General features: G+C 39.3%; 1 protein-coding gene across 1 annotated transcript in view; it reads left to right on the top strand.

Annotated features, from left to right (window-relative positions):
* grin2ca (glutamate receptor, ionotropic, N-methyl D-aspartate 2Ca) overlaps positions 1-21,124 on the top strand; it is a 44,094-nt gene extending 22,970 nt beyond the window's left edge. Inside the window, exons 5-14 of the mRNA XM_027003384.3 lie at positions 1,638-1,752; positions 6,970-7,181; positions 11,416-11,584; positions 11,837-11,990; positions 13,065-13,190; positions 13,605-13,834; positions 16,537-16,697; positions 17,150-17,337; positions 17,607-17,839; positions 18,788-21,124. Coding sequence (XP_026859185.2) covers positions 1,638-1,752; positions 6,970-7,181; positions 11,416-11,584; positions 11,837-11,990; positions 13,065-13,190; positions 13,605-13,834; positions 16,537-16,697; positions 17,150-17,337; positions 17,607-17,839; positions 18,788-20,437 — 3,238 coding nt within the window. The 3' untranslated portion in view covers positions 20,438-21,124. The remainder of the gene's footprint in view (positions 1-1,637; positions 1,753-6,969; positions 7,182-11,415; positions 11,585-11,836; positions 11,991-13,064; positions 13,191-13,604; positions 13,835-16,536; positions 16,698-17,149; positions 17,338-17,606; positions 17,840-18,787) is intronic.
* Positions 21,125-22,222: the final 1,098 nt, after the last annotated feature.

The raw sequence follows: 22,222 nt of genomic DNA, 5'->3' as shown, positions 1-22,222 counted from the left end.
AAACAAGTAACTAAACTACATTTAAATATTCCTGTCACACACCAACTATGAGTTTGAACCCACATTCTACTCTTAGCATCTTAAAAGTTCACAGTTTTTTTTTATTATTACCTCCATCATCCCATAACAATGTCCCATATAAAAATCTCTGCAAAACCCTTGAAATGTCCCTTAGTGAGAGGTGATTTAGTCAGACTGAAGTTAGAAATGTTGCAGCACACACACTGTATATCACATTCTCATGCAGTTATCTCATGCTGTGTGTATCTTTACACAGTGGCTAACGGAACAGGACTACTGGCATTCACCACCCCTTTGTTGTCTTCCAGACTTTTAAATGAACCAGCTTTCTTCCCTCTTGGTTGCTGTTTGTGTCTCTTGAGTTTTCATTACAACAACTTGCACCTGACATCCTACGATCTACTGTATTCCTTTAACTCCATTACTACTGCATGTGTGCTGGTATATGCAGATTTTTTTTTTTTACAATTTCATGGCTAAAATCCTCATGAGGGACAAACTGACAATGAAAAATTATATTATTTCACCAATAGGCAATGGGCTGCTTCACTTTTAATTAAGTCTTACATTAGTGATCGTGTGATGAAGTCATTTTGCATGTTAATGAGATTACAGCAGATTATGAGATTATGTTGGCTTTCTACTAAGACAACATGAAACCATGTCCACATAACCCAGGGGGCCTACAACACTGCTGGGAACAAATAAAATTAAATCAAATCGAATCACTTTTTTGTTACTTCACTTTAGAACAGGGGTGAAGGTGAGAGAAAGGTTTGGTGAAAAGATGCATAGTCACCCCAGTATGTAGGTACACAATGTATATACATTAAATACAGAAAATATCCACATTAACATACACCCTATTTTCCAAGATATAAATATATGACCTGAGAAATATACACCTCCATAATAGAATAATTAAATTATGCTCAAATATGCGAGATGGAGTTGCATATCTGTCAGTGCACGTGTAGAAGTACTGGAATTGCAAGGTATTATCCATTTAAGACCCTGATTTGTCCATGATGTATTGTATCATACCCAAGGCAGTTTGGAGGTGAGTGGGATAGAAGGTCTGTGCTGGTGTAGAGTGTAGTGAGTTGAGCTGTATAGTTACAGTTCTAGTAGATAATGTGCAGAATGAGGGAGGGTGTGATGTGGATTGTATATCAAGATCATCAAGATGAACATTCAGGTGAGAAATGTGAGTGACGGGTCATGGACTGCTACTGGTTGATGAGCAGTGCGATAGCCAGGGGACAGAAGCTGTCTCAAAACTGGTTCTGGACTTTATGCTTCTGTGTATCCTGCTGACTGGTAGCTGTGAGAGCAGACAGTGGCTTGGCTGGGTGGGACAGTGTGTTCAGAGGTTACAACCCACAAGGAGACACACTGTGCCATATCCACCAGCATTCAAATGTTATTGTATCATGCTGTTCATTTTTACAATCCAGCTAAGAGGTAATACAAATTTTCTCCCAGTGGATACCTCCTTTGTCTGTGTTCAAATGCTTCATTAGGGGTTAATAAGAAGATTTAAATAAGTTTCAGGGTGTGTCATTCATGGGGTTACAAACAACAGTATCCTTCCTCTTTTTGATCTCCTTCCACAGACACATGCTGAATGTGATGTGGGAGCACACAGACTTCTCCTTCAACAGTGATGGCTACCTCATCAACCCCTCCATGATTATCATCACCCTGGACCGAGACAGGCAATGGGACAAGGTAAGCTTTACAATCCTTTATGCATTTCTTCATTTGTACATAAACATATATATGTAGACATTTCCATATAAATACATATACATACATTCATGTTATAATAAAAAATTTGATATACAAGGTTGTCAGGATAATTTTACTTACATTTGAAAAGAGATTATATGAATATAATAACTCTATAGAAATATCAAACCACATTATTAAACGTGCTATATAAACCGCTGTGCTGTGCATATATAATAACTGTCACTAAAAGTTGGTTACCCTTTTAAAAATTACACTAATACACTCTAAACATGCAAAATTAATTAAAATCCTATGCGGTATCATTATAATCTACAATATGTGTAACTAAATGATAATGAAGCCTAAGTCCAGACTGAAGCAAGGATGTTCTAGTCCATGTGATGAAAGGTATGATTTGGGTCTTGGTTCCCTAAAACCACAGCCTTTAGCTGCACATAAGCAATTACTTAGCTATTGATGTTTTCCTCAGGGTTGGTTTCTGGTTATTTTGGATGTGGTGTATTCCACTTAAAGGTTTCTCCTGAGTGACTGGCAGGGCTGGCCTAGGTGGTGCAGCTTCCACGAGACGTTGAAATGCTAAATCAGGCCTGAGTCTGGGAGGATGCCAGGGATCATGGGTAGGGAGGGCAGATTCCCTGAGGGCTGTGAAAGGGGCCATGGAAAGCATCATGAAAAATAGAACAAAACCATAAATGAGAGGGGTGCCATAATGATTTGAATCCATAGGGTGAAACCTGACATAAACATCAGTCCATGCTTCACATGCATAACCACACACCGTTATCATTTGGCAGGTTCTTCATATGGTCCTGACATTTTAAGACTTCACAGATGTAGATGAGTGTTGTATCCACTAACATTTGATTTGAGACACAGTCACTTGCTACCAGAAAAACGCAGTTCTTTATGACTGTGTTGTTTGCATGAGTGATGTGAATGTACTACTCTGGCAGTATCAATAAACCTTCAGGGCCATTTTAGCTGGGGGAGCCATGCACAATCTGTTCCAATATTCAATTTCAGCATTACTGACTTCAATCTAAATGACCTCTCACACACAAATAAAAAAGAACCTATAAATTCCAAAGGCACTGCTGTCTGGCCTATGTCAAGTAGGCTACATGTTTGAGATGAGAGAGCACTACAATCCAATATATTATTATAAAAATGTCTGTGAGTGTACTGCAGGCTATCTGAGAACAGCTAGAGACAATACACACAACAAATTAGTTTGCAAAAATAGCAGCAACAACAACAACAACAACAACAACAAAAAGGTCAGAATAGTGAAACTATCATATCAAATTGTCAAAAAAAAATTAATAATATGATTCCACACATTATTTAGAATTTACATGTTTAAAATAATACAAATCCATATTCACCTATTCAACCAGAGCTGCCAGTCTCTCAGCACTGACATGCAAATGAGATGTCAATGATATGAAAATAAAACTGAGGCGATATAAGGCTATAATAGGTAGCTATAAGGGGGGCAGGTGATAACCCATATCGTTTACATTTCCCTAGAATTTGGTGTATATCTGAGCAGCCAATAATGCAGTCTCCCCTGAATGCTAGATCAAAAGTTGGCTTATATACATATGACTTCTTGTTGTTGTCATAAGATAGACTGTTGTAAAGAATCCAGGATTCCTTAAGACTTTTATGGCACTTTTCATAATGGGACATTGTTTTAAAGTGTCTATTACACAGTAGATTAATCTAGCTTCAAATTTATTGTGTCATCATGCTGGTAAAACTTTCTACCTAAAAGGATTTTTTTCTTTAGAAGCACCTATTCAATATGCATTCAAGCAGTAAGCATATTCAAGCACTGTTCAACCATTTCTCTCACACAGGCACTGAGAGAAGTAATTGCTGTGATGGTTCCACCATGAGCAGATAAATTCAATCTATTATCTCAGCCACATTATTCGCTTGTCTCATACAGCCATCAAGCTGTTTGCTGTCATTCTGGCACTGATAACCCTTGCCCAGGATTCAATTCTTGTCAAATAACAAGAGTGACTTGAGTCACAAACCTTAGCATCAATATCCAACACATATTCCGTTCCTAATCGACTCTTCCAAGTGGATTCTTGTTTTACAGATTCAGGTAGATTTTATGAGTGTCTAATACTTGACCAGATGTATACTTATTATTATAGATCAATACTTATTCATTCCATTTGCTTTGTCAATACTTTATACAAATAAAAAGAAGGCTTTCATTCCATGGTTGACTTTAGCTTCTCTACTGAAAAGTCATTTAGGTGGCATGTAAAGCAGCAACTTTTGGAAAATGGCCTTTTGGGAAAAGCTGAGGCAGGAGATCTATGTGCTAGATACACGACTTTCACAGTTTTTATTCCATGGTGAGTCCCCTGAGGCAGAGCCCTGTCTCTGGACTCATTGTCTCTAGCTTACTTGAGAGACATACAGCCCTCTATGTCTCAGTCTCTCTCATCTATCTCAGTACTGGCCTGTAGAACGACACCTCCCTCCATGCTCTCCTTGTGCTGCAGACGTAATTTATTATGCAGGTAAATCACCAGATAACTCTTTTCAAAGGAGTCTGGCTGACAGCTGACAATGACTTGTTCTTCATAACTGTGTCAGAGTCGTCTCGTGGTGACACCTCTTCCCGAAAAAACGACAAAGTATCCACAGGCACATGGGGAGAATTTTAAACAGAGAGAATCAGAGCCCGATGAGAGCTTATATTGAAAATGATAGTGAGGAATAAAGTGCTGGTCCTCCACTGTGATTAAAACTGAAAACCTGCACATATAACTGTTTTTCTCACAGCAGCCCCTCATAGAATTACTGCCAAATGGAGGGAGGCTTTATTTTCTAGGGGAAAAAAAACACTGCAGAGCCAAAAGATTTGTTCAATATCTGTCTTTTGATATACACTCTGAAGGCGACAAAGTCAATTTAGCTTTTCCTCCAACATGCCTTTGGGAGAAAATAGTGTTTTCAACCTTCGAAAATCCATTTTTGCAATTTGAGTCAAGGAAAGAGACCAAGCCTCTTTGAAGGAGCTATCCAGAATCCTGTTCGTCTGTTGACTTAAAAAAGAAAAGCCCCATAGCCAAAACCTGTTGAGAGACAAGGCACAAACTATAAATATTGTTTAACCATCATAATGGCAATCTATTGCACAACAGTGCCGTGTGCTGGTCAAAATTCTTGTAAGGGGTAATAGTGAATTCCATCCACACCACCCCAGGATCTTAATCCACCATGTAGCGCTATGGCTAAGGAGTCACACAGTGCAGATCTGTTTCATCACAATGGGGTTGGTTGCGATTTAGGCTCATGAGTCTTAGATAAGGCCCTTATCTGCTCTGAGCTAAACAAACAGATACATCAAAACAGAAGGAATGGTGCAACAGTGGAATGTTTTTGTGTCAGAAGTGGGACAGAACAGGGACTAGATCCACAAGTTTTAACACATTACTAGGGAAAATTTAAATGTAATAGCACATTCACTGCTATCTGTGTCATTCACAGAGCATGTTATATGCAGAGAAAGATATTTTATCACCAAATTACCTCGATTTTTTCTGTTTTTTCTTGAAATCTCTGAAATACAAAGTTAATGTTTCAGTGGAAGATTAGTTTCAATTTTATTAGTTTTGTCCATTGGGCTTTAATTGCATGCTTTCTATGGCTGGTGGCAACATGTTGATTAAAACATTAAGGCAGATTGGTGTATGGTATTATGTCCTTGACCAAGCATGTTAAAAAAAATGATTACAATTATACGAAGGACCATTCCATTAGGCACAAAGTAATCATCCAGCAGTAGGCCAGAAATGTTCCCCATTATTTCCCCCCTAAATTGTTTTTTTTTTCTTTTCATTTTATAAAGGCTGACTTGTAAAATTTAGATGTTTTCTTATTGTTCATATTTATTCAGATATTTGTTATAGTCTACCAGTGTTTTGTTCAGTTAACAATATCAAAGATTTGTGTTTGTCCTGATGAGTGCTTAGAATCATATTTGAAAGCAAATAATGACAAAAGAGCACTATATTTCAGTCCTTTGACTTCGCTGATAAGGAAGGTATTGAAAAATAAAACAGTTTAATGAATCTTCTATGTCACTGCAAAGAAAACAAAATTAACTATAGAGCTTTCTCAGTACCCTGAATACACCAAGGAGTACCCATTGATGACTAATTGAAGCAGATGGTTGTAATGAGATGGGTCTTCTTTGATGTATAGTCAGGTTTGTGGGAAAACATTTGACAGTGACGGTATAATTTTGACAAACGATTCCTCGTAGGTGCTGAAGCTGTTGAGAACCTTATAATTAACAACTGCTACCTTATGTTCAGCTGCACATCATTTATTCATGGAATTCTAAATAATGATAAACTGACTGTGGAAGAAACAATCTTTTTATCCAGTATGTAATAGGCAAGGTAAGGCCAGGCAAATCTTTTGTTTAGCACACACTTTTCATACACAGTGACAATTCAAAGTGATTTGAATAGAATAATAATCACCTCAGGAAGGTTTTTGCCAAAAAATAAAATAAGAAAACATTACAAGAATTTATTCAAATAAAGTTAAATATAGTTGATATAACTAGAAAGTCCTTTGGTGCTTGCAAGTTTCGCACCAAGAAAATTAAGATGAAAATGCATTGACTGTAGTGTGCAAAGTCTTTGGCCACCCATTATATTTTAAGTTATTGATCTGTATAGTAAAATTGATATGTTTATTTACATTTAAATCACTACATATCACATAAATAAACAATAATACAATAAAAATATTAATACAAACAATAAACATACAATACAAAGTAACATGTTTGTGTGTTTTCCAAGTCTTTGATGTCTTTTGAGATGACTAGAATATAAATTTGGTCCCAATACTTTTTCTCAAGGTATAACAGCATTTGAAATGCCTCAAATACACTGAAATATAATACATAACTGAAACTATGTTTACCTGGACAGATAAAAGGTTTAAAAGCAAACAGGGCAAAAGAAGAAGCAGAGAACAATTCCCACAATGCCACTGTCTGGAGAAAAGAAATATTTACTAATCTGATCTTTTTTTTAGAAAATTAAATTTACATGTCTAAGACTTTTACACTGTATTTTTAAGACCACACAGAAGTGTATGTACAGTCTCTCACATAAACCAATTCTTGTCCATTGTATTGTCTAGGTGGGCAGTTATGAGTCAGGTATACTACAAATGCGGTATCCGGTCTGGCCTCGGTATGGGACATACTTGGAGCCAGTGTCTGACAACCGTCACCTGACTGTGGCCACACTTGAAGAGAGACCATTTGTGATAGTCGAGGCTGTGGACCCCATCACTGGCACCTGCCTCAGCAACACCGTACCCTGCAGACGCCAGTCAAACAAAACTGAGATGTAAGTAACAATGGATTCATCTCTTGTTTAAGTCTTTCTTTGAGTGAAGATTCTCAAAAATAATCGATGAACACTAAATATAAATAAAACATTACATATTAAGGAGGTTATAAGGCATAGTGTTTAAACCAAGCAAAGGGTTAAAAGGATGTTCGAGACATTGAACATGTTAGTTGATTATACCACACACGTTATCCATAATCCCATACTGAATCAATTAGCTCTTAAGAACACAAAAAAGCTGAGACATCTCAGTGATAGCATTAGTGGGCATGTCCCTTAACACGGTACCAGCAGGAGGGTTTATCACTGAGTTGGCAAGAGGAAACCCAGTTAATGTGGCTGTGTAACAGAGAGGACGGCCACTTGCTCTATTCATAATAAGCAAACTGGGCAGTTTGAATCTCTGTTTACACAGTAAGAATCCTGAACATAGGCTGAACTAGTCCATTTTGTTTGTTTGTTTTTATTGTCTCCATGGTTTCAACAGATGTAGCACATTATTCCTATTTGGAAAGTGTATTGTCAATTTAAGTGATGTGACTGATATTACGTCTCTTGACTGGTTAGGTCCACTGACCTAGAAAATTAGCCAAGCACTAATAGCAAAGCTAACAGTAAAAGCATACATAGAATAACAGTATCTTAATTCAAAATTAATGTATTAACAATTTAATGTTGTTGTTTTTTTTGCTGATATGGAAATGTATTTACATGCACAAGAATTACAGCACTGGCTACATTCACATTACAAGCCACATTGTTCAGTTCCGTGTTATTGCTCAGAACTGGATTGGCCTATCCTGATAGTTCACATTCTTTAATTGCTAATGACTTGTATCTGTCTGTCATACATCCGTCGTCCAAATGGCTAGCATGTGCACACTAATATATTTTCACACAAATCATCTGTGTCACCACCAACAAAAAAAGTCATATTTGTGAGATGACTCATGATATTAAAAATGGTCAAGTGTGTAGTTCATTTTTGCATTGCATTTTGCTCTGGAGGTCAGGTCGAGAATTCAATGAAAATTAGGATGGCTAGATTTTACTGTTTTGTGGGCTACTATGAATTCTGATATGACATTCTCATTTTTGTTGCCTGGCCATGAATTTGGTAACCTATATATCCAGTCTAGGACCACATATGAACGTGACTCACACTGACGTATTTGAAGAGATCACACACACACACACACACACACAAAAAAAAAATCACATCTGTGCCACATTAAAGCTATGTTCACCAACCTGAAGTGTCTCAGATCTGATTTTTTACGCTGTGTGGATCTTTTCAAATCAGTGAGTCACTTACATATATGAGTCTAGATCAGATTCTTATCTGATTTATGGCCATTCAACTTGAATAAGAATGCTTGCATACATGAGTTACTAGTGCATCCATTCTGTGGTTTTAATACCACATATATGATGTTTTTGTTGGTGGTAACACAGGTGAGTTGACCAAAAACATAACAATGCATGCATACATGCCAATTCAGAGGACTTATGAGCTACAGCACACATGCAGTTATAAAAGATAGGCAATTCTCAACTGAGCAAAAGATCACAACTGAACAATGTGGCTTGTAATGTGAATGTAGCCTAAGGCAAAAAAATCAAACTTGAGTCATGTCAGCCTGATAGTGTCACCTTTAAAAAAAGAAACTAGCATGTTTAAACAAAAAGGGTACACTGATGTCTGAAACATTAATGTTGCATTATTAAAGACTGATGCAGCTGTTAGGTTCTCTTCTAGGGCAAAAAGAGTCAGTTTCTCTAATCCCAGTTGCTATGTAAGACTTGTGTAAGGGATCCAACATAGTGCATTAATTATAGCTTTAAGTGTCCCTCCTGAACCTTGCGACATAGGCACTGACTCCGCAGACAGCTCCTAAGGCTTTCTCTCAGCTTCAACTGTATTTGCCCAGGTTGGCCCAGCAGAAGAGCATAAATCAGTGCGTATGTCCTGTGTAGCTCTACTCTAAAGCACGCTAATACCTGAATAATCCTCTCAGGTTGTGTGTGTGTGTTTGTAGGGCTGTGTTCAGTCTTGTCTCTCAGCCATCCTATACTAGCTCCTCTGCACTACCACTGCAGTGATGAACTGCTCTGAGCAGTGCTCTCTCAGGTGCCTTCTGACATAGCCCTGAGAGATAAAACTGTAGCTCCAGCCTGCTGCCGCTGCCCAGTGTGAGCATGCCAATAATTAGCTGAGCTGACCGAAGTGGAGCTTGAGCCTTCAGAGAACGCACAAAACCAACAAACCCTCTCAGTCCACCGGCAGACGCATATGAAAAGATATACACATAAAGAACACCCTGAGCCAATTAACTCTATTACTGAAGAATGGATCTCTCAGGAATTTTAGCCAGTGACTTGGCAACCAAATCACCTCATCTGTGGTCCCGTACAGCTGCACGGTGACAGGGCGTAGAATCAAAAGCTCACAAAAAGCACACACCCATTAGAGTGCTTTTGGAAGCAGTTAACCATCAGTGATAAACTCTGCCAGGTGGTGTCACGGGAGCAGAATCTTGAGTTAGTCTGTCGCAGCATCAGAGGGAACGTTCATTTACACCCAGGAGTTCATTTGTTTTGTGCCGTGTGTGTTAACTCAGTCATGTGTATGCATTTGTATGTTTAGTTCAACCTATTAAACCAACCCTATGGGCACAGTTCTTTAGCCCGGTCTGAGGGAGGTTATTATGTGTCAATAGAGCACACTACATTTGCCTAAATCTTATACTAACACTCTCCTTTTTTGTCACTTAGTTCACAGGAACACACACACACAGACACACACATACATGCACACACACACACACACACACACACACACAAACCCGTTTGTTAATAGGCATTTAACTGTCAGAACAAAGGGAGAGTAGAAGTAACATATGGAAGCAGAAAAGAAGAAAGCAAATCAATAGGAGTGGGTAAGTCAGAGGAATGATGACAGTGGGTCAGTGTGCGTATTACATTACTGAGCTGACACTTGTGAGGGAGGCACACCTGTGTAGTGACAAGGACATTTGGGGAGGTTGAGAGTGTGTACAGTATTCTCACTGCAGTAACTCTTCCCCGGCATGGGCCAGCCCTCCATTAGCCAGTGCAGTAATCCAGAGTTGCTCTCCTGCCTTTGTTTGCTTGCGATTAATTTGCGTCGGATTTGTTTTGGCCAGGCCAGACTGTCCTTCCATCTGTTGTAGCCATGACATAACAGGAGGACCTGCCGCGATGGCTGGTACCCGCCCACCCACTGCCGACGTCACCCATCAACTCACGCTCTCCTACTATCTCCTTCAGCTCTACCTCTTTTCGCTTGCCTTGCCTTTCTTTTTCCCCATCCTCTACTCTGCTGGCTGGGTTTCTGGCACTGGTGTGTATGTGTGTGTACGTGTATGTGTGTTCTCGGTTAGTGAGGGAGAAAGGCAGCCAAAGCCAAAGGTGCAGTGCCACAGCGGAACATGATGCAATTCTCTATTCCTCAGTGGAAAGCCACTGAACGTCTTCATCAACACTACCAGGCCATCTGAATGGATTTACTGGGCCTCTTGTTATCAAGTCCTCATAGTTGAACATGCATTTGATTTCTAACATCAGCCATGCACTAGAGATTCCTAATGAACAGAACACGAAGAAAGCCTAGTAAATAGTGTCCTTTTAATGAGCCAGGGTTTAAAAGCTTTTCTCTCATTTAAGACATTTACAAACAAAAATGGCCTCTTTTATTTTCATTTCCCAAAAGTGTCAACAAGCAACAAATGACAAACTAAGAAACTAGCATGCGGAAATTTATGAGGAGCAGTAGTGAATAATGATGATGGAACCCTTGGCTGACCTATTTGAAACATACTGAACAAAGGCATAAAACTTAAATTGTAATTAGGCAGTGACTTAGGAGGGACAAGTACCCATTTTGCCATCCTACAATAAGAGCAATCGCTGAACACGGAATAAAAAGAGGTCCTGGAGGAGTTTACATACTGATTTAGTTTTTGGCTTCATTCAAGACTAAATTATAAAAGAACTGAACCTTAAAGAAGTATCTAAACATATGTGCAATGCTGTTTAATTTACAGGAAGAATTTACTTTACTGGAAGCACCCTGCTGATGAAACGAATAACCTTTCAATTTACAGGTCTGCCTCAGAGGATCTGATGCAGGAGACATACTATAGACATACTTCAAACAGTAGGCAGTGAATGTCCTTTCTTATGCCTCCAGGATTGTTGGAGACACAGAGCCCTACACCAAACTTTGCTGTAAAGGTTTCTGCATTGACATTCTGAAGAAACTCTCTCGCAATATCAAGTTTTCCTATGACCTCTACCTGGTTACCAACGGCAAACATGGCAAGCTTGTTCGAGGCGTTTGGAACGGCATGATCGGAGAGGTGAGCAGAATTTACATTGTGCAGCTCTTCTCATATTTCAGTCTCTTTTTGATGTCCTTAGCCTAGAGTATCAGATTTATGTGTATTTAAGAACATAGGTAGCAAGGTTCCTTAATGAGTTCCTAATCTTATGAAAAGATCACTATTCAGATGAGAAGGCATGTAAACAGAAAAAAAAATTTTATGGTCAGATTTTAATGCACAGAGATTATAATATGAAGATTGATAATTCATAATATTTTTTCTTTTAAGGTGGTCTATAAGCGAGCAGATATGGCCATTGGCTCTCTGACTATAAATGAGGAGCGTTCTGAAATCATTGACTTCTCTGTGCCCTTCGTGGAGACAGGGATCAGTGTGATGGTGGCCAGGAGCAATGGAACAGTCTCTCCCTCAGCCTTTCTAGGTATGAGGCTTTTATTCCACAGATATAACATAGGCATTAGTGCTTGCTTCTGATTTGCATATTATTTCCTAGAAGTAACAACAATGTTTTACTTACTCTTGATGCAATGTTCTGGTGTTCTAGATATAATTTATATTGTTATATAGCTTTAGTCTCAATACAAATTATTATCACCAAAGTGCCTGAAATTGCAGTCATGAAACTGGAGACTGAACTCATATCATATCATTAAGATAAGACTCGGATTCAATTTATTGTCGTGACTGAGAAGACCTACAAGGTAATGAAATGCAGTCTTCACATATTTCAGCTTTTTTGTATGCTGCGACCAGAGTGCAGGTGTAACGTTGAGCGGTAACGAGGCGGACACATGTGCGGAGAAGAGCGAGATTTAATAGGGGCAAATCCAAAATCAGAGTTGTTAAAGCAGTCCAGGGTCATAGAGCCGACACGGAGAGTACGTGGATACATGACTAACAAACAAAACACACAAAGGCAAACGGGAAAGCAGGCTATAACTAAGGCTAGGAAAACACTCGGGGCTATATAAGACAGGCTAACAAAAATGAAGGCTAAGATAACACAAAGGCATGGAGTACAAAGAAACATCCATTCGAATAAACATGCAAACGCAATGAACTAATCACATTCAATAATTCAATGACCAGCAAAAACACAGGGCTCAAGACATGGTTTAAATACATGAACTTACCGAGGGACAGGTGTAGAACATCTAACGAGGGGCGGAGAAAACGAAACTAAGGCATGGAAACCAGGGAGTGCAGGAAAACAGACGACAGGGACGTGGCCATTTCTGACAGCAGGGTTAGCTATTCTACAGCATCCAATGGGTTCCCTGGAGCTGAGAGGTTTAAGGACCTTGCTCAACAGTGTTCCCATGGCAGAGCTCAGATTCAAACCACCAACCTTCTGTATAATAGACCAAAGCACTACCCATTAGGCTCTCACCTCCCCTAGCAAGCATATGCCATGCCATGCCATGCAATTCAGAATCTGCCCTAAGTCTAAACTGAATCAGTTCACATGATCTTGCTTCTTCTCTTTCTGTGACAGAGCCCTACAGCCCTGCCGTGTGGGTGATGATGTTTGTGATGTGTCTGACTGTGGTGGCAGTGACCGTATTTGTGTTTGAGTACTTCAGTCCCGTAGGGTATAACCGCAGCCTGGAGAGTGCCAAAGGTGAGCTCTCGTTCTGTCTGATAACATTCCAGAAACAGGGACAGATAGTCAAAGATAGTCTCACCCTAAAATAGCTGCATCACTCTGTAATGACTGGCCTGACAAAACCTGTGTCTGTGGTCTGGCTAAAAAGGTAGTGCTCATGTGGTTAGCTCTTGTGGATTTTGCCTATTTTCCTCTGATTAATGGTTTGGGTTTGAGACAGAAAAACTTGTCATTTTGCAACTTAATACTGGAACCTTTTGTCTGAAAATGGCAAAAGGAACCACAAAATTAGTAGAAAAACAGTAGCAATCAGGCCTATACCAAATTAAAATTTAGCTAAGTGGTAAGAATAAATGTTTATGGAATGTAATAAGAAACATAAAATGGGATTGTTCATATTTTACTGACATCCTATACACTTCATTTAAGATCCAGGTGGGCCGACCTTCACCATTGGGAAGTCAGTGTGGCTGCTGTGGGGAATTGTCTTCAATAATTCTGTTCCCATTGAGAACCCCAAAGGCACCACGAGTAAGATCATGGTACTGGTGTGGGCCTTCTTCGCTGTCATCTTCTTGGCCAGCTATACAGCAAACCTGGCAGCATTCATGATTCAGGAGCAATACATTGACACTGTTTCTGGACTGAGCGACAAAAAGGTAAGAATATTGAGGCTGGTGTCATTTTCTCCCCAATAAATGTATTTTAGTGACACCACAGTCTGTGTCTGTCTTTCTCCCTGTGTATTAGTGTACTAGGATTGTAATAAAATGCATATTATTTCAGAACATAAGCAAACTGTCACAAGTTCATGAAAATAAAATCATATTTTTGTGCATAAAACACATGAAATACAACAATAGAGGGACAATAAAATGCCTTTAAATAATAATTAAATAATTAAAAAATAATGAGATAATTAATTCCCTTTTTTAAGTGCAAAAGTCAGTATTTGATGTGACCTCCCTTGGCAAAATCACATCTTGAACTCAGAAGTCATATTTTGGTATATTATACCAGGCTTTATTCAGCACTTCCCAGAGTTTGCCTTTTCCTGCTATTGCTCAAGTGTCATACTAAATATTTGCCACTGTAGCCCATAGAAGCTCTATTTTCTGATTTATTTCTGTTTTTTAAATACTGCATACAAATTTCCTGTATTTTCTGGTTGTATTCTAACAAAGAGACTTAGATTTAATTATATATAGTCATTATACCATTACTAAAATAACAAATCTAATGGTAGCCTAAGACTTTTGCACAGTACTCTGTGCAGATTATATATATATATATAATTTACATCATTTGAGCAGAGCCATGATTTGTAGAAAACTCTAGTAGAGAAATGGCAGCAAAATAAATCCTGACTTAATCCATCAGATCTAATACTGATTTCTATACTCTTGATTTAAGTATTAAGAACTTTTCAAAGGAAAAGACCAACCTGTCTATCTCTCATTATGACTCCTGCAAACTCACTGCATGATCCCTCTGCATGCTCTATTAAATTGGATTCCCTTTAACCAGAGAGAGAAGTGTCTTCTTCTGAGAAATATTTGCACAAAAGGGGAAAGAGTTATTAGAATTATTAAATGTGCAATAGCTTACATGCAAAAGAGCACATATAGCCCTGGAAATTAAAGTGCCCCAAGGATCTTAGTTTTCAGTAAAATTATTTTAAATAAAAACACTGCTAATCTAACAGTGAATGAAATCCATACATTTTTATAGGTCACACTAGATAAATTTTACTGATGTTTGGTATTGCATATTAGAATATTATTTGGATTCCTGTGAACCTGGAATGTTAAAAACAGAATCTGAATGTTTTGGTCCAATCAAAGAGGTGGCAAAATGATACGGATTTTCATTCTACACTCCTCAAAGCACTACAAAGCAAACTCAAGTAATCTCTAAGGGTATGATATGATTAAAGTGATCTGGGTTGTCTTTAGGTCTGGTGGAAGGTAAAATGTGAACAGATATAAATTTAATGGAATTAACATTTAGCTACCTAAATTAGTTCAGTATTTTATTTCTTGTATTGTCTTGTGGTAATTGATTTAAGGGCTACTAATGTGCTTTTTGAATGATTGATTCCTTTTGATGTGCCACCAGCTTGTTTTTGACATGTACAGCAGAGCACTTTAGTGTCATGTCAAATGTAGGGTTCCAAGTATTAAATGATTACTTAAATATGATCATTTGTGCATGCTGTCAAAAGAGAAAATCATATTTGGTACAAGTATAATCATTACTATTCCAGAGCAGGCATGCTGTGAGTACATCATTATGCATTCAAAACAGGAAGGCAGCAACAACACCCTAGAGGAAACATTTGCATGGCAATGCTTTAAAAGCTGCTCTGCCACTGCAGAGAAGCGCTCTCATCTTCCTCGGTCGGGTTCTTATGATGACTTTACTCTGCTTCTCTGACTCTTTCACACATCATCGTGAGCTTGGTTCAGCAAACACTAATCCTCATGCTGTTCGGGCACATTGGAGGAATAAGGTAGCAAGACTCTCGCCCAACAGCTCCTGAATCCCACAGGCACCATACTGCAAGTGCAAATGCACTCACTCCTACTGCTCTCATTTACTTCTGCTCAGCTGGGATATTACCATTGTCCTTTACCCCAAGAGCCTACCCTGCACCGGTCTGCTCCTACCTATGTTACCATTCAATTCCTCATACTTCAATTTAAGAGGTGCCATTTTGGCAGTAACATTCATTTGATGTTACATTAATGCCATGTTGTAATGAACATGAGCAAAATCACATAAAAGCAAATGAGAAGAAATGAGATGAAACCCATTTCTAAATGGAGGCAAAGAAAGGAGAAGGTAATAGCCTGCTGAAATGTCTTGGCAGCAGTTAATTCCTCTGCAGCCTAATCAGAGATTTGAGTGATGAAATTAACAAGGAGGGAAATTACTTAGCATATAACCTTAGCTGACCGGCTAATTGACTGAGTAGAGCTTGTTGGATAGTGAGAGGGGAGATATGATGACTTATATGATGAGATGAAAACTGTCTTTCACTTGACTTATCTATTTATTAGCTATTTCCTCTTCTCCTGCAACAGAGGAATAAGGCCAGTTAAATTCTCACAATTGGTTGGATTTAGATTTGCAGTTTACATAGGAAATCTAGAAATATGAAATCCTGACAATCCTTGGATGAGAGAGCAAATACAGACCAAATCTGTATATATAAATCAATCATATTATAATCTATTTTATGATGAATAAACTAGTGAAAAGCTTTCTCACTAAGGCTATTATGAAAGTCAATTTTTCTTTTGAACCAAACCAGTGTCCTCCAATGTGTTCATCTTGTGTGATGTCCTGCCTGACTTAGTTTCAGAAGCCGCAGGAGCAGTACCCCCCGTTCCGGTTTGGTACAGTCCCTAATGGCAGCACAGAGAGAAATATAAGGAGCAACTACCCAGAGATGCACTCACACATGGTCAAGTATAACCAGAAGGGTGTGGAGGATGCTCTTAACAGCCTCAAAACAGGGTACATTTTCTCTGTCAGTTTGACACTGTTAAATGTTAAAACTCATTCGGGGATGAAGTTATTGTTTGTTAATATGATCAGCTGAACTAAACTTAATTGGACATGCTAACTGCATATGTATGAATTTTCATATGAATGTGTGTGAGAGAATATATTTATAAGGATGTCTGCTTGTCTGTGACTGTGCATGCATGGAAGATTTAAGAAAAGATGCTTGTGATTGCAAATTCTGCTGTGTGTTGCTAGGTACTGTGTAACCAAACACAATTTGTACTTGTATGTACAAATAAAGAATCCGGCTAATAAAGCCCAATTCTAAAATTAACAAATAGTTCTGTGTATTATATATTCTATTTTAACTACTACAGTACTACAACACACTTCATGTTCATGTTGCTGGTGACATTAATAGTCATTTCTTAATCTTTCATTCCCATCATTCCTATTGACAGCAAGTTGGATGCCTTCATCTACGATGCAGCTGTGCTAAACTACATGGCTGGTAAAGATGAGGGATGTAAGCTGGTGACCATCGGCAGTGGGAAGGTTTTTGCTACTACTGGATATGGCATTGCCTTACAGAAGGAATCCCGCTGGAAACGCCCCATTGACCTAGCTCTCCTTCAGTTCCTGGCTGATGGTAACTATACATTGCCAAAATCTTTAAACACTTTGTACTGAACTTCCACAGTTACTGAGCAACAAAATCTATGTAAAGTGTGGTGACTTAAAATGATACAAGTCAATACAAAATGTCTCTCTGCTTAAACAAGCCAAAGATATATTCATGGAAATAATAATACAGAAGGAAACAAAGAAGCCACTTGCTGTAAATTAACCACAAAGCACTGGCCTGTACCTCATGACTCAAGAATTCTCTCAAAGGAACAAACTGATTGTGTGTTTCAGGTGATACTCAGAAACTGCAGACAGTATGGCTGACTGGAATCTGCCGTAATGAGAAAAAGGAAGTGATGAGTTCCAAGCTTGATATTGACAACATGGCAGGAGTGTTCTACATGCTGCTGGTGGCCATGGGTCTTAGCTTGTTGGTCTTTGCCTGGGAACATCTGCTTTACTGGAAACTACGGCACTCTGTTCGCAAGTCTGAACGCCTGGACTTTTTACTGGGCATCAGCAGGGTAAGTGCTTTCTGCCCTTCAGTTTTAACTTAACTGTGAATGTGAGAGGTTTTTTTTTTTTCCTGTTATTATTTCTCAACATTATATCTACTTCAGAGCAATCAGCTGAAATGTTTATGCCTAGTCGATCACTGAAATCATCAACAGCATAAAGCACTTAGATCTTGAGAGCACCTGCATTAAGTATTAAGGTATTGCATCTACATCTCCAGCACCTTCTGTTAACTTTACAGAAAATGCAGTCACATGGTCATGACTATATGGTTCAAAACTTAGGAAGTGTGACATTTTACATTACAGCATTCAATTTGGAGATGCCTCAGTATTATTTGTAGATGATTATGTAGTACATCACTTTTTAAATAAAATTAAACAAAATAGGTTTTTGTGTGTGTGTGTGTGCATAGTGTATATGGTGTCTGAGTAAAATAGGGATGTTTTTCTTTATTTACTTATTTCAGTAATCTTAGCATTTCAGATGTTTTCTTCCATTTTTAAAATAGAATACTAATAGACTCATTAAGAAAGCTGCATCTGAACATAATGGTGATGTTAGATTAAGTATTTCAGGGTGAGATCAAATTTGAAAGTAAAATCTGTCAAGCAGATTAAATAAATGAAACATTATATCACAAATGTATGGTCACTGACTGGGTTTAAATGATTCTTTAACATATGCAGATTTTGTAGCAAATGAAAATGTCAATAAACAATTCCAAGCACTTCTATCATTTGTTCTCTGAAAGTATCCAAGTAAAATTATATTTTGCTTGTCTGATGAACTGATGGAATTTTCACATGACGAAAGTAAAGAAAATCATTTTATGAAGCTACGAAGTAGAAATAATGTTAACGTATATTTTATACATGGAGAATTCTAGTTTTACACGGTGACACTGTCGCAGATGCTTGATTCTGGGTTAAATTTCTCCTGTTTCTTCTCTGCAGGGCATCTACAGCTGCTTCAATGGGGTGGAAAATACAGACCGCAATGGAAGCATGCAGAGCCCTGACGTCACCACCAATTACACCCAGGCCAACATGCTGAAGATGCTCAAGACAGCCAAGGACATTGTATCCTCTGCCAGAGTGGAGAATTCCTTGGACAATGCCACTAAGACCATTGAGAACTGGAGTCGTCGAGGTCCAGAAGCTACTAAACCTAGTCTTCCAACCCGCTTGATAAGTATTGATTCCAGTCATGGCCGTTTGCCCTACATTTCTAGTGTCACAGACAATCAGGCACCCTACTCCCAGAGGGTGCTCACTCCCACTTTCCCTCTACATTATGGAGACAGCATCACCCAACCCTTGCCTGAGAAACCTCGGGTCATCACAAGGCCCACCCCACTGCGTTACACCCTTCCTGCAAGGACCAGCCACCATCATATATATGAACGAACGCTGCCTATTTCCAGCCTAAGCAGTCCCCATATTGCTATGAGGGACCCACCACCGCCTACAGCCCCAAAGCCCCACCACTTCGGCAGGCTGTACATGGACAACCAGGTCTGTCATCAAACAACATCACCCTTGCTCCCTTACCGTGCATTCCATGTCCCTGACATCTATGTTGAACACCAGGAACCTCCTGAGAACCGCAAGCTGTATACTGAAAGTCTGGGCCGCAAGAAGAGGTCTCAAAGCTATGTGGCACCATCACCAGAAACTCGGCGCAGAACTGACTATGAAGAACCGGAATCTTGCTTGGTACATGAGCTTAGAGCCAGTCACCTCTTGAACAGCCATGCCCACACCACACACTGCTTGGGAAGCCACTATCAGAGGCCCAGTGCTAGCTGTAACTCCTGCATGAAACCATACCTGGAGCCTGAGATGGATGATGTTCCTCTACTGGGGAAGGAGAAGCTGAACCGCCGTGCCTCTTTCCTCAGGGCCACATGGGGGGGTGACAGGATGCAGCATCTAGATGAGAAACCTTCCACCTCTGCAGCTTCCTCCGGTCGTATCAGCACACCTGATCTGTTCCCCCGTGTTGTGGTGGCCAACCCCAAGCCCTCAAAGATGTACGCTAGCACTGGTAACAACCTCTGCTACAACATGGCTGTTGAGCCGGCCTATCTGGACCCGGCCCACATGAGCTCATACCCATACAGACCCCAGAAACTCAAGTATTCTCAGTCTACTCGCCTTCCCTCATACCGAGAGGCGATCCTGCAGAATGCTGCAGCACTGCGCCGGTCTTCTTCCACAGTGGTACACAGACATTACTCCACTTACCTGAACTCATACACTGACCTTCCAGTATATGTAGGTCCCCTGGCACAGGGGCCTGCACACTTCTACGATCACCCCAAAGACATGTGCCATCCAATCCCCTGTGTCAGCCACTGCCCAGCTGATGCCACCCTGGTACCGCGCTTAGGTAGCAGGCCTATCATGTACCAAAACACTGCTTTCGAAGGCTATGAGGGTGCAGGGCGCTCATGTGAGGAGCCACCACTGCTGCCACTGCACACTTTACCAGCTTCCTCTGGGAACAGGGAGCATAGGCAGGTTTTGCTGGCGCGGAGGGCAAACAGTCCCTATGTGCCTAAGCCCTGGGGCAGAGTGTCTAGTCTGGAGTCAGAGGTCTGAAACCCTTTCTGAGCATCTTTAAGCTCAGAGACTTGTCACCCAATGAACACACAGGGAGAAATGCCTGGAACTGCCAAACAGCCTTTGAATCTTGCAAAAATCTAAGCTGTGCTGTGCTGACGGTGGACTAGAAGGGATATTCTCAGTGCAATAATACAGAAGGCACAGGGATGGGAGAGAGGGCGTGACTATGTGATTACTGCTGGGACATATGAACTTTTAGTGATTATAAAATTAAATACAATATTGAATTATTCTTAATATATTAAAATTTAACTTATAAATTGTAATTTAATCAGGTTTTTAATACCATTTAAAGATGCAGTCATATGATTACAGTAATTCTCCACACACAAACATATGGAGCAGGTTGCAAGGCAGCTTTAGAACAGGTTTCGAATCATTTTCATGTCTTTTGTTCTGTTTTTTCTTTCTTAATGAATTAATTTATTGCTAATTGAGCTCTGTGAAATTTTGAAGAATTGCAATGCACCACAAAATTTTATAAACCAGCCATTCAAAAATGTCTTCCAAAAATTTTCTAAGTCCAGGATTTTGAGAGAGCCGCCTGTTTGAGGCTTTTTATTTGCTCCAGAAATAAGACTGGTGAACTTTAACCTCCATATGTATTTCCATTACTATTTCACTGTTTAATAAAAGGCCATGGGCTTTAAGAGCCTTTTGAAATGGGCTATGTTGTCCTTTCTGTCAAAAAAACCCTTTAACAAAATTGTTTCTAATGATCAAAACAGAAAGAAACTTCTAAATGCTTGTTATTAATTGTACATATATGCAGAATGTCGACTGAATAGAAGAAATAATGCTGTAGAAAATTCAGAAAGTCAGCTGTTCAAAACCAAAAGGCATGTGAAATCCTTCCCTTGAACAACAACAACAAAACAATTAAAAATGAAGCCTTTCACCTTGGCACCATGTTCCAGGAGGGCTTCCCACTTTATTCAGGTTGCAAGATTTTATTTACTAATGCAAACAAGTGTTGCAGCTGAAGGTGATCCTTGCAGCATTTATGTTCCTGATAGTATGATTGATGGGGCGCAGGTGATCTTTCTCACTGATGAATGAATGCATGCAGATATAATAGTCCTATAACAGGGAAAAGACAAATGCAAGGGGAACACAACAGCTAGAGATCAAACACTGAATAGAGAATGTATAACCAGTTAAATGTTTCAGGGTTATGTGGACTTTGACATCCAACTGTCTTCGTAGATACAATGCTGTATTACACAATTATGCAATTATGCCATACATTTTGCAGTAAAACAAAGAAATGGAACAAAATCCATGCAAATCTTCCAGAAGGGCTTCATGGAGTAATGAACATGTCGAGAAGGGTACCACCTCCTGCCCTCTGCTGCATGTTGTCCCTGCTATCCCTGAGAAATGGGGCACTATCTCAGAAAATGTGATGTCCAACAGAACCAAGAAAGATTAATGCCTTCGGCACTTAAATATGAAAAGTGCCTCACCGTTAATCAAACATAAAAATTATCTTTACATAAATTTGAACTTCTCTATATTCAGATTCCCAACCCATTTAATTCATTAATTACGTATAGCCCATCATTCTCTTTCTTCCTGAAATGTTAAATCTTGGGAAGGTCAAGGCACAAATCCAATACAAAAGAAATCCAATACATAACCAGTGCATTGCAAAATGCTGCCCCAATATTCCAAATGAAATATAGGCTGAGATTATGTATGACCTGGGGGAAATATTTTATGAATACAATTTCACTCATGGTTCACTCTGCACTGTGCCAC

This window comes from Electrophorus electricus, chromosome 3, assembly GCF_041902795.1.
Source record: "Electrophorus electricus isolate QZ-2024a chromosome 3, ASM4190279v1, whole genome shotgun sequence".
In the NCBI taxonomy this organism is placed as follows: domain Eukaryota; kingdom Metazoa; phylum Chordata; class Actinopteri; order Gymnotiformes; family Gymnotidae; genus Electrophorus; species Electrophorus electricus.
This window is presented reverse-complemented; position numbering and strand designations above follow the sequence as displayed.